This window comes from Vidua macroura, chromosome 9 (genome assembly GCF_024509145.1).
Source record: "Vidua macroura isolate BioBank_ID:100142 chromosome 9, ASM2450914v1, whole genome shotgun sequence".
Lineage (NCBI taxonomy): Eukaryota > Metazoa > Chordata > Aves > Passeriformes > Viduidae > Vidua > Vidua macroura.
This window is the reverse complement of record NC_071579.1, coordinates 10,070,236-10,082,932: the sequence shown is the minus strand read 5'-3', so window position 1 is coordinate 10,082,932 and position 12,697 is coordinate 10,070,236. Positions and strand designations below refer to the sequence as shown.

General features: G+C 40.2%; 1 protein-coding gene across 2 annotated transcripts in view; it reads left to right on the top strand.

Annotated features, from left to right (window-relative positions):
• The first annotated feature begins 203 nt into the window (after window positions 1-203).
• ASPM (assembly factor for spindle microtubules) overlaps window positions 204-12,697 on the top strand; it is a 29,081-nt gene continuing 16,587 nt past the window's right edge. For both annotated transcript variants that reach the window (XM_053985766.1, XM_053985765.1), the window contains exons 1-16: window positions 204-529; window positions 1,728-1,871; window positions 2,226-3,579; window positions 5,456-5,557; window positions 6,291-6,437; window positions 7,044-7,289; window positions 7,444-7,511; window positions 8,056-8,197; window positions 8,275-8,405; window positions 8,652-8,827; window positions 8,928-9,073; window positions 9,152-9,237; window positions 10,601-10,816; window positions 11,673-11,883; window positions 11,967-12,112; window positions 12,215-12,343. In XM_053985766.1, coding sequence (XP_053841741.1) covers window positions 227-529; window positions 1,728-1,871; window positions 2,226-3,579; window positions 5,456-5,557; window positions 6,291-6,437; window positions 7,044-7,289; window positions 7,444-7,511; window positions 8,056-8,197; window positions 8,275-8,405; window positions 8,652-8,827; window positions 8,928-9,073; window positions 9,152-9,237; window positions 10,601-10,816; window positions 11,673-11,883; window positions 11,967-12,112; window positions 12,215-12,343 — 3,747 coding nt within the window. In that variant the 5' untranslated portion in view covers window positions 204-226. The remainder of the gene's footprint in view (window positions 530-1,727; window positions 1,872-2,225; window positions 3,580-5,455; window positions 5,558-6,290; window positions 6,438-7,043; window positions 7,290-7,443; window positions 7,512-8,055; window positions 8,198-8,274; window positions 8,406-8,651; window positions 8,828-8,927; window positions 9,074-9,151; window positions 9,238-10,600; window positions 10,817-11,672; window positions 11,884-11,966; window positions 12,113-12,214; window positions 12,344-12,697) is intronic.

The window sequence follows — 12,697 nt, the reverse complement described above, 5'->3', positions numbered from 1 at the left end:
CCCGCGAGCTGGGCCGTTTAAATGAAGCGCCGGGCGCTGATTGGCGAGCGGGAGAGGGGGGCGGGTTGGAACGGGAGCGAGCCGCGCTGGGATTGGCTGAAGAGCGAGGGGCGGGGCTAGCGTGCGCGGTCCGCGCGGGGATTGGCGGAGCCGTGGGTTTGAACGCGCGAGCGGCGGTTGGCGCAGCGCTGCCCGTGCGGAGCCGCAGCTCCGCGCCTGCCCGGCCATGGCCGCGGGCTCTGCCGCCGCAGCGGCGCGGGGGGACCGCAGCCCCGCCAGCAACCCCGGCCGGCGGCGCTGGGCCCCGCGGGGCGGTGAGGAGGACGCAGATGAGGACCCCGCCGTGCTGGTTCTGAGCTACTTTTCCCGGCCGCCCTTCCTCAGTTTCGGCCGCCTGCGTGTGGGCGCCTCCCGCACGCGTCTGCTGGCCATCGACAACCCCAACGAGGATGATGCCGAGGTGGTCATCGACCGCTTTCCGGCCGCTGCCAGGGGCTTCAGCATCGAGCACCGCCGCTTCTTTGTGGAGGTACGGGGAGACGCGCCAGGGGACGGGCGGGAGCTCTGGCGGCCGCAGGACCCGGGGCTCGGGAGGAGCCGCCCGGGGGCAGCCCCCCAGCCATGTGGGGCGGCCGCGGCCCCGGGAGCTGCGGCCCCGCGGAGGGCGGTGCGTGTGGGGCCGTGTCGCCCCCGGTTCGCCCCGAAGGGCGGCGGCAGCCGGGGTGGCGCGGTGGCGCCCCTCAGGCTCGGGGCTGTCCGCGGTGCCAGGGCGCTGCAGCCTGCTTCAACAGAGAGGCGTTTGCAGTGAGGATAAAACAATAAAACGAAATGAATTGCTCTTTGGGAGCGTTGCTCTAAAGACAGAGACCTGTCAAAAAGTTTCAGGGCCATATGTTCAGGAAAAAGCCTGAGCGAAGAGGATGCCGGTTCACTGTTCTGCACGTTCATTAGCTGACAACAGAGTGCAAGGCATACTTAAAATAGGATTAAACATTTATGATACCTAAGGAAATGCGAACTGTCGCTAGTCCAACCAATGCCAATATTTAAAAGAACCGTTTAGACGAACATGTATCTACAATTACCTAGACTGTCCAGAGTGTGTGCGAGAGAGGAAGAGACACTCTGGCTGGACATGTCTTCCAACAATGGGCTCATAAAGCCAGGGTGAAGTCTCGCTGCAAAGTGCTTGAATTGTATGCTCCTCTAGGAATTAATGAATAGAAAGCTTCATGGCTTCCTTGATAATTTGCAGTGTCTTACTTTTTGTTGAAGGACTTGCATGTCAAATCTGACTAAAAACATTTACACTTATATTTAGGGTTCACTAAGGTCCTAAGTTAATCGACCTCTGATTATTTGTCCCACCATAATTCTCTCAGAATTATTCTGGGGGATTTATTTGGCTAATACATGCAAAAAATTATGTAATTTCTTCTTCTTACCTTTACTCAAACCTTCTCCTTCTACTATGTGTTATATGTATTCCTTCTTGTTTTCCACTGTAGTTTGATTCAGAGATGTATGACAATATTTTTGATGGGGGTTGCTTAAATTTACATGCCAAAGAGGGAAAACTGACATTTAAACATTTAACAATTTTTTATAATTTCATATTGTCATGATATATATTCTATATACTGCTCATTGTTTATTTGATTACTTGATTTTCAATGTTACCAAAGTGTACCTAAATGCTAAATATGAAATATATTTTTTTCCAATAGTCAGGACAAAAAATATTTGTTTCTGTCACGTGGACACCATTGGAAGAAGGAAAAATCAGAGAACTGGTGTCTTTTGTTGTTAATGATGTTGTAAAACATCAAGCTGTGCTCCTTGGTGCTGCTGAGCAGCCCCCAAAGAAAAGGGTGAGTGTGTATTTATTGTATCTTAATTCTGTTACTTTGGCATCTCTGATGCAAATATTGTTTTTATTACTAGAAAATTCAGTGAAAGAGGACTATAAAGTGATACATGGTGCTGTGGAAATGCCCATTGTCCTCAACTCTTTTTAGCTGGGTTGGAAAGTAGGTACTGATAAACTACAGCTTAAAGAATAAAACTGAAACATGACCAAATAAATGGTTTTCAAACCTGCAAATAAGGTATTGTAAATTTTTGATCAGGAGTTCTTTTTATAGTCTTTTTAAACTGAATGTTTACTTTTACATGTAGAATTTAGAAAGTGAGCACACTAACTTTTAAGTATGGTTCTTTTTCAGAAGAGTCTTTGGGATACATTAAAAAAGAAGAACTCTTCAGCAACATCTGCAGTAAAAGTTAAGAAGAGTACTTCAGAAATTAAAATTGTTAATAAAACATTTCAAGTTTCTCAGAAGGTAGATAGACTTAGAAGTCCCCTTCAGTCATGTGAGAATCAGAACACGGTGCAGAATAGTACATCCCAAGGAAATGACCCTCTTGCTGGCTCAGAGAATCAGCTGCCTCCCTCTCCTATTGCATCAGTGCCAGAGGAACATGGCAGTACTGTTCACACGCCACTCTCCCTGAGAAGGTCTACTGCATTTGGGGATATTGCTGCCTCTGGAAATAAGGAGTTGTTGCCTGAGACAGACATCTGTGCCATCAATACATGTGTTACTGAGCACAATCAATTGCAACCTGAAAGTGCCTCCAGTTCTGCTGGATTAGCACAATTGCCAATTTCAAATGATGGAGCGGTTCTTAATTTTACACTCTCACCAGTTTCCACTCCAGAACACTCAGCCTCTGCACCTGTTTTAAGTACAAGGAGAATTTTAAGTCCAGATGCTTTTGTAAATGACAATTATCAAGTGGATATAGATGTAATAGAACAGCCTTTTCCAATTCTGTCCCCTGATCAATTTGTGAAGGACAGTTTGTCAGATAAACCATCAAAGACTCCTAAACCTGAGGCATCATTAATATCGTCCACCACACAGACTTATGTTGTTAAGAGATTTCTACCCTCAAAATGGAAAAAAGATGGAGGTGTAGAGACAGAAACACATGTTCACATAGAACATAATTTAAATGAAGTCTCTGAGCTGCATAAAGTAAAATCACAGGCACTTGATTGTGATAAACCCAAGGAAGATCACTGCAGTTTTCCTTCTGTGGAGGTACTTCAGACTGGCAATCCCCCTCAGAGAGAACAAACAAAAAAGCGTCCAATTCTTTCTGCCACTGTCATAAAAAGCAAGCGTGGTGCTGCTGAAGAAACAAGAACAGAAACCCGCCAGCCAAAATCTAAAAAATGCCTTAATAAAGCAATTACAGGATGTGCTAATGTGGTGCCTGGACATATGGGAGCAGAAACATCTAAACAGCTGCCAGTTACAGCTCCCTTTTCATCTGAAAATAAGTGTCACAATGACAAGGTAAATTCATCTCCAACTGGATCCACTTCTTCCTGTCGTAAGAGGAAAAGTGAAACATACGTAGGAAACAGAGTTACAGCTCCAGTGCATGTGGAAGAAGTGGAAAGGAAAAGAGCTCTTACCTCTAGCACAGACAATCAAACACGCACGACCAGAGGACCATCGGCCTTCAAACCCACGAGTAGAGAGAGAGTAGGGCAGAGAAAGAAAGCTGGTGAGCAGTGTTTCCTTCTTTTACCATTTTCTGAAAGATCCTTTGATTAGGAACTGTATATAGCAAACTGAAATGTCTAGCAACAATCAGCAATATTTCATATCTCTGATTTCATATCTCTAATTTGTTAGGTATCTGTGTTTTAAAAAACTGAAAACTAGGTTAGAGTTTTGGTTATATAATTGACTTCAAATTTACTTTATTCCTGTGTAAATTTGTTAATGACAGTAATAGGTAAAGTATCTAAAAGCTCTTGAGCAGAGACCTTGTTACATAAATCAAATTTTCTGGAAACTTACTGCACAAGATTTTGTCACATGTACATTTACCATTGTGAATGTTTGCCTCCATTGCTGTTGTCACATATTTTCAAAAGTAGTATCATGAAGGTTGGAAAAGACTGCTTGGCACATTGAGTCCAACCATTGACTTGGCACCACCATGTTCACCACTAAACTATAGCTCTAGGTGCCACATCCGTGTGCCTTTTCAACACTTTTTAGGGATGGTGATTCCACCACTTTCCTGGGCAGCCTGTGATAACTCCTAACCACCCTTTCAGTGAAGAAGTTCCTCTTTTTCATTCTACTTGCTTTTTACTGTCTGTGATTAGTCAGCCTTCTGTAATTCTCTCTGCCTTATTGTTTGACAATACTTCATTGCTTGAAGATCAGAAAATGCTGGTGCTTGCATTTCAGTTTATTTGGGGTTTTCTAACTGTTCCAACCCAAAATATGCTCTGGAATGTGAAGGGAATTAGGGTCTTAATTATACATTTAAGGAACTTAAATATATAAATTTAATTTGCAAAATTTAACTGCCAGGAAAAATTCATCATGACTTTCAGATCAAAATAGCACATGCTGCTTTCTTCAGTTAAAGGATCTGTTCTGTAATCTGGATGTGATTTGAGGCTTTCAGTAATGCACTTCAATGTCAGGCTTTTTAAGATGGTTTGCATAAAAACAGGGTGCTGAAAGTATTGATATGCAGCAGGAAAAGGTGTGTAATCTACCAGTTTTTTTCTAATAATCCATTAGGATAAAGCTAGATGGGCTGGACAAGGGCAGAGTAGAGGGGAACAATCTCCTCCCTTGACCTCTGGCCACCCTGCTTTTGACACAGCCCAGGATTCAGTTCACCTTCAGGGCTGTGAGTGCACACTCTTGGCTCATGTACATCTTTTCATCCACCAGAACCCCTAATTCCTCCTCTGCAGGGCTGCTCTCTCTGGGTTCTTCTCCCAGTCTGTGTGCCACCTGCACAGCTCAGCTTCATGTCACCTGCAGACATGCCAAGGGTGTGCTTGATGTCTGTGCCATCGATAAAGTATTAAAGAGCACCAGCCCCAGGAGAGATCCCTGAGGGATGCCGCTCATCACCAGCCTTCACGTGGGCATACAGCCATGGACCACAACCCTCAGGCTGCAATTCCTTATCCACACAATGGTGCACCCTCCAAATCCACATCTCTCCAGTGTGGAGATGAGGATGCCATGTGGGTCTATGTGGAAGGCTTTACAGAACTCTAGGTAGATGACATCAGTTGACTGTGTCAGCCACTCCACTACAGAGGGCCACCAGACTGGTCAGGGACAACCTGCCCTTAGTAAAGCCATGATCACTGTCTTGAATCACCTGCTTGTCTTATATGTGCTCTAACATCACTTCCATGAAGATCTGTTCCATGATATTCCCAGGCACAGAAGTGGGGCTCACCACACATCTTCCTTCCTCCCCTTTTTAAATCATCAATATCTTTTGAATGATTCATGGAGAATTACTCTAGTTCTGTACTTTAGAAGTGATGGGAACTTTAATACGTTTACTTTCACTGACGTATTTGCAGTTGATAATTGTGTGTGAATGTTTGTAGGTTCTTCACTTCAGAAGGCATCTAAAGCTACCAAGAGAATTAGTAAACCTGTCCCTGGATTGGCCCAGTCACACCTGACATTTGTGAAACCACTGAAAACAGGTAGGCAGATTCCTGGTGTTTGGTAGAACACTGAACAGAATATCACAATTGTACTGCTGGTGTCAGGTAAGATCTAACTGGTTAGAGCTGAGAGGTAATAGAAGATAGTACCTGAAATGAATCAATACCTAGTAGAACAATATATGCAACCTTTTGTGATCTGTTTTGATTACTTATAAGAAAATTGGTTGCAACATATGGTCAGCTAAAAGTAAATGTTACTTTTATCCAGATTGGCCTGTAAGTGTAGAATCTATATCACAGTTCTGCTCCCAGCTTAGTGATGGCTATCAGTTAAATGCCTCTTCCAGATCTGATAACATTTTAAAGCAACAACAGAATATCTCAGAAGAGAAAATTTCTTCCCAACAAGATAAAAATTATGCAGAATTAAGAATAGTAAGTTGATCTAATCAGAAAAAATGCATTTATAAAAGGATTCTTCATGAATGTAATCCAGTTCAGTTTGAGTTTACTCCATTGCTTCTAGGATTCTAGATATCTTGTCTTAGTTCTAGGGCTGTAACAACTCAAGCCATGTTTTGTGGCTGAAATTTAATTAATAGTCCCTGATCCACAAGTCACTGAAGATTTTAACAACCTACTTTTTCGGCTATAGTGCTAAATGGAGTGTCAAACATTAATGTTTTCCAGAATGAAATGCATATTGGTTATCAACATTTCAAGAACTGCAAAGACTTAAGTTTTTTGTTGTTTTGCTTTTTTTTTAAAGTCATCCCTAGGCACCCACTGCCTTTTGCTGCTAAAAACATGTTTTATGATGAACGTTGGAAGGAGAAGCAGCAACGAGGTTTCACCTGGTGGTTAAATTTTGTACTTACCCCCGATGACTTCAATGTAAAAACAAATACCTCACAAGGTAATCATTTTGTCTTCTCATTTTCTTAAGCTTTATGTAATATACCTTATTAACACTATCAAGTAGTAGTACTCATTTAACACTAAACCTTTTCAGAGTCATGTTGTCATATTTTCCCCCTTCTGATAAGTGTGGATGGCTCACTAGCTCATGGCAAGCACAGCACACCACACCTCCTGCGTGGGGAGGGTGCTCTGCACCAAGAATGCACTGGAATGTGTGGCTGTGGTACTCCTCAGTGGGTGGTGAGTGGGGGAATCCCCGCCTGCTGGAAAATATTATAGCTGGCTCTTTACTAAAAGGATAACCTACTTTTTGCACTATCTTTAGCTTCACTTGAAAAAACTGAAGATGGAACCATTAATCTTAAAACTGAATTCCTAGTACTGCTCACTTATAAGTGTTCTTATATTTAATAGTTGACTAGTATTCTTGTACTTGACAACATATGTGTAGTGCAACAGCTGACAAGCTTCCTGAAGGATAAATCATCAGTCAGAATAAAAATAAAAAAAGTCAGCTTAAAGAGGGGAAAAAATAAATGAGGTGTGCAAAGCTACCTTTATTTGAGATGTAAATGCTTGCTCTTTGTGCATGTTTAAACAGTAAATGCAGCTGCTCTTATCCTGGGGGAAGAGAACCATCACAAAAGGAGCCTTCCTAAGGCACCCACGAAGGATGAGGCGTCTCTAAAAGCGTACACAGCTCGCCGTAAGCTGAACCGGCTGCGGCGCGAGGCCTGCCGCCTGTTCACCTCCGAAAGCATGGTCAAAGCCATCCAGAAACTCGAGGTGGAGATCGAAACCAGGCGCCTGCTGGTCCGCAGGGACAGGCACCTCTGGAAAGACATAGGTAAGAGGGCCAAAACCTGGAGTTCTCTCCTCTTGGAAGTAGGAAAAGGGTTCTTCACACACTGAGTTTGTTTAATCTGAAATTGGTTAATAGAAATTTTTGCATTAATCTGAAATGTTTGCTGGATCTAATATTAAAAAATGCTTTCTTGCAGGAGAAAGGCAGAAGGTCCTTAATTGGCTTTTATCTTACAACCCTTTATGGCTGCGTATAGGTCTGGAGGTAAGTTCACTTAGTCTATAATCTAAGTTTAAAGCACATTGAGCAATTTTTTTAGTAGAGGTTGTTTTGTGTTTCTTTATATTTTCTGTCATACTAATTCAGGTAGGTTCAATTCAGTTATAGCATGATGCATATGTTTTAAATTGTTACCACATACTTGCTTTAAAAAAGTTATTATCTTATTAAGAAGTAAAATATTTAATCAAGGATAGTGGAAGTTAATTCCATGGCCAATAACACAAAAGTGTTTCCCTATCAGTTTCACTTTACTAAACTGGAGAAGAATGTGGTCGTCTTAAAGAAGCTCCTGACCTCAGATGTAGATGATCATATGTGTTTTGAAGTGAGATTAGATCTTCCGAAATTTCCTTTGGCTTTACCTTTCAGGGACTCACTCGAAAACTGTTTGATATTTAGGGACAAATTTCCATTCATTATTTTAGAGATAATGTATAACAATAATGTATATTGTTCACAAAATCACATAGTATTTAAGGTAACTTTTAACACTTGCTTCTGCTTTTTTCCCCTCCTTTCATATTAGACTATTTATGGAGAACTGATAGCTTTGGAGAGTAATAGTGATGTTATGGGTTTAGCAATATTTATCCTTAATCGCTTGCTGTGGAACCCTGACATTGCAGCTGAATACAGACATCCCGTCGTGCCCCACCTTTACCGGGAAGGTAACAACTAGTTCCAAAATAATTTATTTGTAGCACCTAGTTTTTAAACTATCACTTATTGAGTTCTATCATTTCAGGTCATGAAGAAGCTTTGTCAAAGTTCACACTGAAAAAATTGCTGCTGCTGGTTTGCTTTCTGGATTGTGCCAAACGGTCCAGAATGATTGACCATGACCCCTGCCTCTTTTGTAAGGATGCAGAGTTCAAGGTGAGAGCTGGGATTTGATGTCTTCCTCCATTGTCGTCCTAAGACTCGGTGTATAATTTTTTATTGTTTTTAATCTGACAAAAGTTAAAGCTATGTGACTTGCTAAAAATAATTTAAAAAAAATACATAATTTTAAGAATTATACAAGAAAATATGAAATGTGATTTGGGAGGTACAAGGGATGAAAATTGTATTCTGATTGACAAACATTATAGTGTTAAGATTTCTTTTTTTTTAAAATTTTAGGCTAGCAAAGACCTTTTGCTTGCGTTTTCCCGGGACTTCCTGAGTGGTGAAGGTGACCTTTCCCGCCATCTGGGGTTCTTAGGACTACCTGTCAGTCATGTTCAAACTCCACTGGATGAATTTGATTTTGCTGTAACAAACCTGGCTGTGGACTTACAATGTGGCATTCGTCTTGTGTGCGTTGATACAGAATTCTATTGAAATATTTATTTTCTTTTATGTAATATTTCATGTGGGCTCATCAGAGGCATTAAACCATGCATTTACCTTTGTTAGGAGAACAGTGGAGCTTCTGACCAAAAACTGGAGTCTTTCAAAACAGCTGAGAGTTCCTGCAATAAGTCGGCTACAGAAGATGCATAATGTGGAAATTGTTCTCAATGTCCTTAAAGAGCGAGGAGTGCACTTGAAAGATGAAACTGGTAAGGCCTAGAAATCAGGGTTATTCTAATTGCAGCAGACAACTACTGCACACTTTAATCCCATGTTTTATTTGGTAGGTGCTTCAATTGACTCCAGGGATATTGTGGATAGACACAGGGAACGAACGTTAGCACTGCTGTGGAAAATTGTCTTTGCTTTCCAGGTACTGTTCAATTGGTTATTTTGTTTAGGTTTTGCTAGTAACAAAGGAATAATAAGGAAAACACCACTCTTTGAGGAATATTTGATGCCTGTGAAAGCTTCTACTAATCAAATTTTAGACAGATTATTTTCTTTGTATATTCAAAGCTCCGTGTAAACTTTACTAAACTGCTAATTGTTCTCTAACACTACAGCTTGGATAATGTTTTAACTGTGCTTTTTCTTACACATTCATTCAAGTTTTTGGAAAAAAACTGAGTTTATGCCACATAGTAGCAGAATTGATACTTAAAAGTTGAAATAATGTTGATCTCAAACTGCAGGTAGACTCTTAGTAACTGAAAAGGACATTTTGAGGTTACACTGATAGACAGTTATAGAGTAATCTCTGAAGCTATAGCTCTTCTACTTTTTCTTATTTTTATCTGAATCAGTCAATGAAATATCCTTGGAATAAAAATGAAGATTTCTTAGGCATTACTGCAATGACATTTCAAAAGTAAATAGAGGAAGTAAAAATATTTTTTTTAATAAAATAGTAAAAGACTGTTTTAAGAGTTAGCTTGAGTCAGAGGATATTTTAAAAATAAGTGTCCAACTGACAAATCCAGTTGGAAGGAGCATAATGTATGAAAGGCAAAATAAGATAAAAGTTGAGGTGGAATTTCACCACCAAGCAGTCTGGAATGTAAGTGCAATTAGGTATATATAAAGCAAGAATATTAAAGATATCAGCCACAGAAATATCACTAAGATAGGATAATATAATAAAAATCAAATGTAATTATTTTCTTTCTTAAATACCATTACACTATTAAGTAGTTAACTTCCTTCAATTAGTTCTTCTAATGCATGTGTCACAGTTGCATTGTTTTTGATTAGAGAAATAACTTGAGTGAGTAGTGGCTTTATCCAAACCCTGTGGATATGCCGCTTGTTTTCCAAGCAGCTCAAGTCCTTTTGGATTCCCTTAAAGGAGGAGGATTGGTACATGGGCTAAGAGGAACTGCAGGCAGGACTCTGAAATTGTTTCCTCTGAGAGCACATTGAAATTACACAGGGAATTTCCCTGTTTCTCCCAACACTGGTTAATAAACTATGGTTTATAAACTAACCATTAGTTAATAAACTAATGCAGTAACTCTTTTACACAGAACAGTGGGAAGAGTAGATTTAGGGTTTTTTATCCACCACCTATGCTGGCAAGTCCAGATTTATCCACTACTGATTGTGCAGCAGGTGCTGCTAAGAAGTTGATTGTAGGTTCCCTTTAAAATGCCATGTCTAAAGCTCTGTATCCAGCAGCTGTAATGCAGGACATGTCAGACTGTTGACATGTCCATTTTTTTTTTTCTTCCTAACAGGTGGATGTTTTTCTGAATGTGGAACACTTAAAAGAAGAAATTGAGTTTTTGAAGAACACACACAAGACAAAAGCACTATTGGGTGCTAGCAAGACTTCTTCAAATTATTTTAGAGTACTGGAAGACAGTAGTAACGTCTCATCTCAAACCTACAGTGAAAATGTGAAGCTGCTGATGGCATGGGTTAATGCTGTTTGTAGATTTTACAATATTAAGGTAAATAGTTTTGTGTACACTTCCACAAGTACACCCTGTGCTGTTGTAATTCTTTACAGAGCAGAGTTCTTCAAACCAGCAAATATGCAGTAGAAGTCAATGGTAATTATTTGTAATCTTCGGGACTTTGTTTAATCTGATTTAAAATAACCATTGTTCTGTGAGTTTAGCTGCACCTCTCTTTTTAAACAAATCTGAGCAAAAAATTTCCCCTTCCAATTAGTCTTGTGCATAAAAATGCTTTTTAAAAGTTGAACATTTTTTGCTGGAATGGGAATTGTTTGTGGACTTTTACTGAGCCTTCATTTGAAAAATATTTGTGTATAGAATTTCCAGTGTTTAAAAAATTATGAACACTAAACTAATTTTTGGGATAAGGTCAGTTCATCTCCTCAGATGTTTGCTTAGAAGGGATATGTTTGCTCATTCCAAGAAGGGAAGCCCTGGTCAGAGACCTGACTCTGGTCAGAATACAGTAGCAGCTGCTAGTTTTTCTGAAGAGTAAAACAGAGCTCTTAGGACTGATGCAAATTCAGAACTTATTTCTGCATTGAAAACCTAGTGTAAAGCTATCTGTAGGAGTTTATTTGGGATCCTGCTGTAGAAAGATTGGTTTCATAAATGTTTCCCTTGTAGATTCACTGTATAATGAGTCACACCTCTTTTGTTTCTGGGCTCTCACGGCTGTATGTCACTGTACAGTAAATGTTCAAAGGAAGCACTAGCTACTTAAATTTTTTTGTTAAAAAATAATTTGCACTTGGTCACATTTAAAGGTACAAGAGAAGAATTCTATATCCAGTTTATACCAATTGACTAGTACAAAAATTCAAGGAATTTGTATTTTATTTAACAGGTGGAAAACTTCACAGTGTGTTTCTCAGATGGCAGAGTATTATGTCATTTGATTCATCACTATCACCCCTGTTACATGCCTTTGGAAGCTGTGTGCCAACGAACAACTCAAACAGTAGAATGTTCAAGAACTGTTACAGTGGGACTAAACTCTTCCTCCTCATCTGAGTCTGACACTTCTCTAAATGTTGTGGAAGAAACATTTGATCAAAGTGAGTTATTTGATGTACAGAAGTTCATGTTAAATCTGTTTCTTTGCACAATTTGATTTGACTAATGTTTTATCTTTGCAAAGCTGTAACTCCCTCAGTCCTATACAAGGAACTCCTGGACAATGAAAAGCAAAACTTCCAGCTGATCAATGCTGCAGTTTCTGACCTAGGTGGGATACCAGCAATGATTCACCATGCAGACATGTCAAATACAATTCCTGATGAGAAGGTAAAACGCCTTTAGAGTTGATATAGATGTATTCTGCCCTCGTGTGAACATGTCCTGCCCTTTTGCAGAGCCCTTACCCTGCTGTGTTGTGTGTTTCTGTAGGTTGTTATCACCTACCTCTCATTTCTGTGTTCGCGGCTTCTTGACCTTCGCCAAGAAACTCGAGCTGCACGATTAATTCAGGCTGCTTGGAGGAAGTACAGGCTGAAAAGGGAACTGAAACTCTCTCAGGTACTCTTTGCTTGTGCAATATTCATAGCTTCTACATTAAGAAAAAAAAAGAGAATATAAATTCAACGGAAAATACAGATTTGTTGGACTAATATTGGCATTTAAACTAATGAGCGCCATTTCTGTCATCAAAATATGTGGCCTTCTTGGTGGTGTAATCTACTAAACTCCTCTTTTAGGCTTCTGAAGTAATTACAGGTGTTTAGAAGCTACTATTCTTTTTTTGTGTGTCACCCCTTAAACTCTTCTCCCAATATTTCAAATATAAAATAGTTGCACTGCTTCCTTAAAACTAAAGGAGTAGTTAATTCCTATTAATGTCTATAAGACGAGAGGAGTAATTAAACTTTTGCA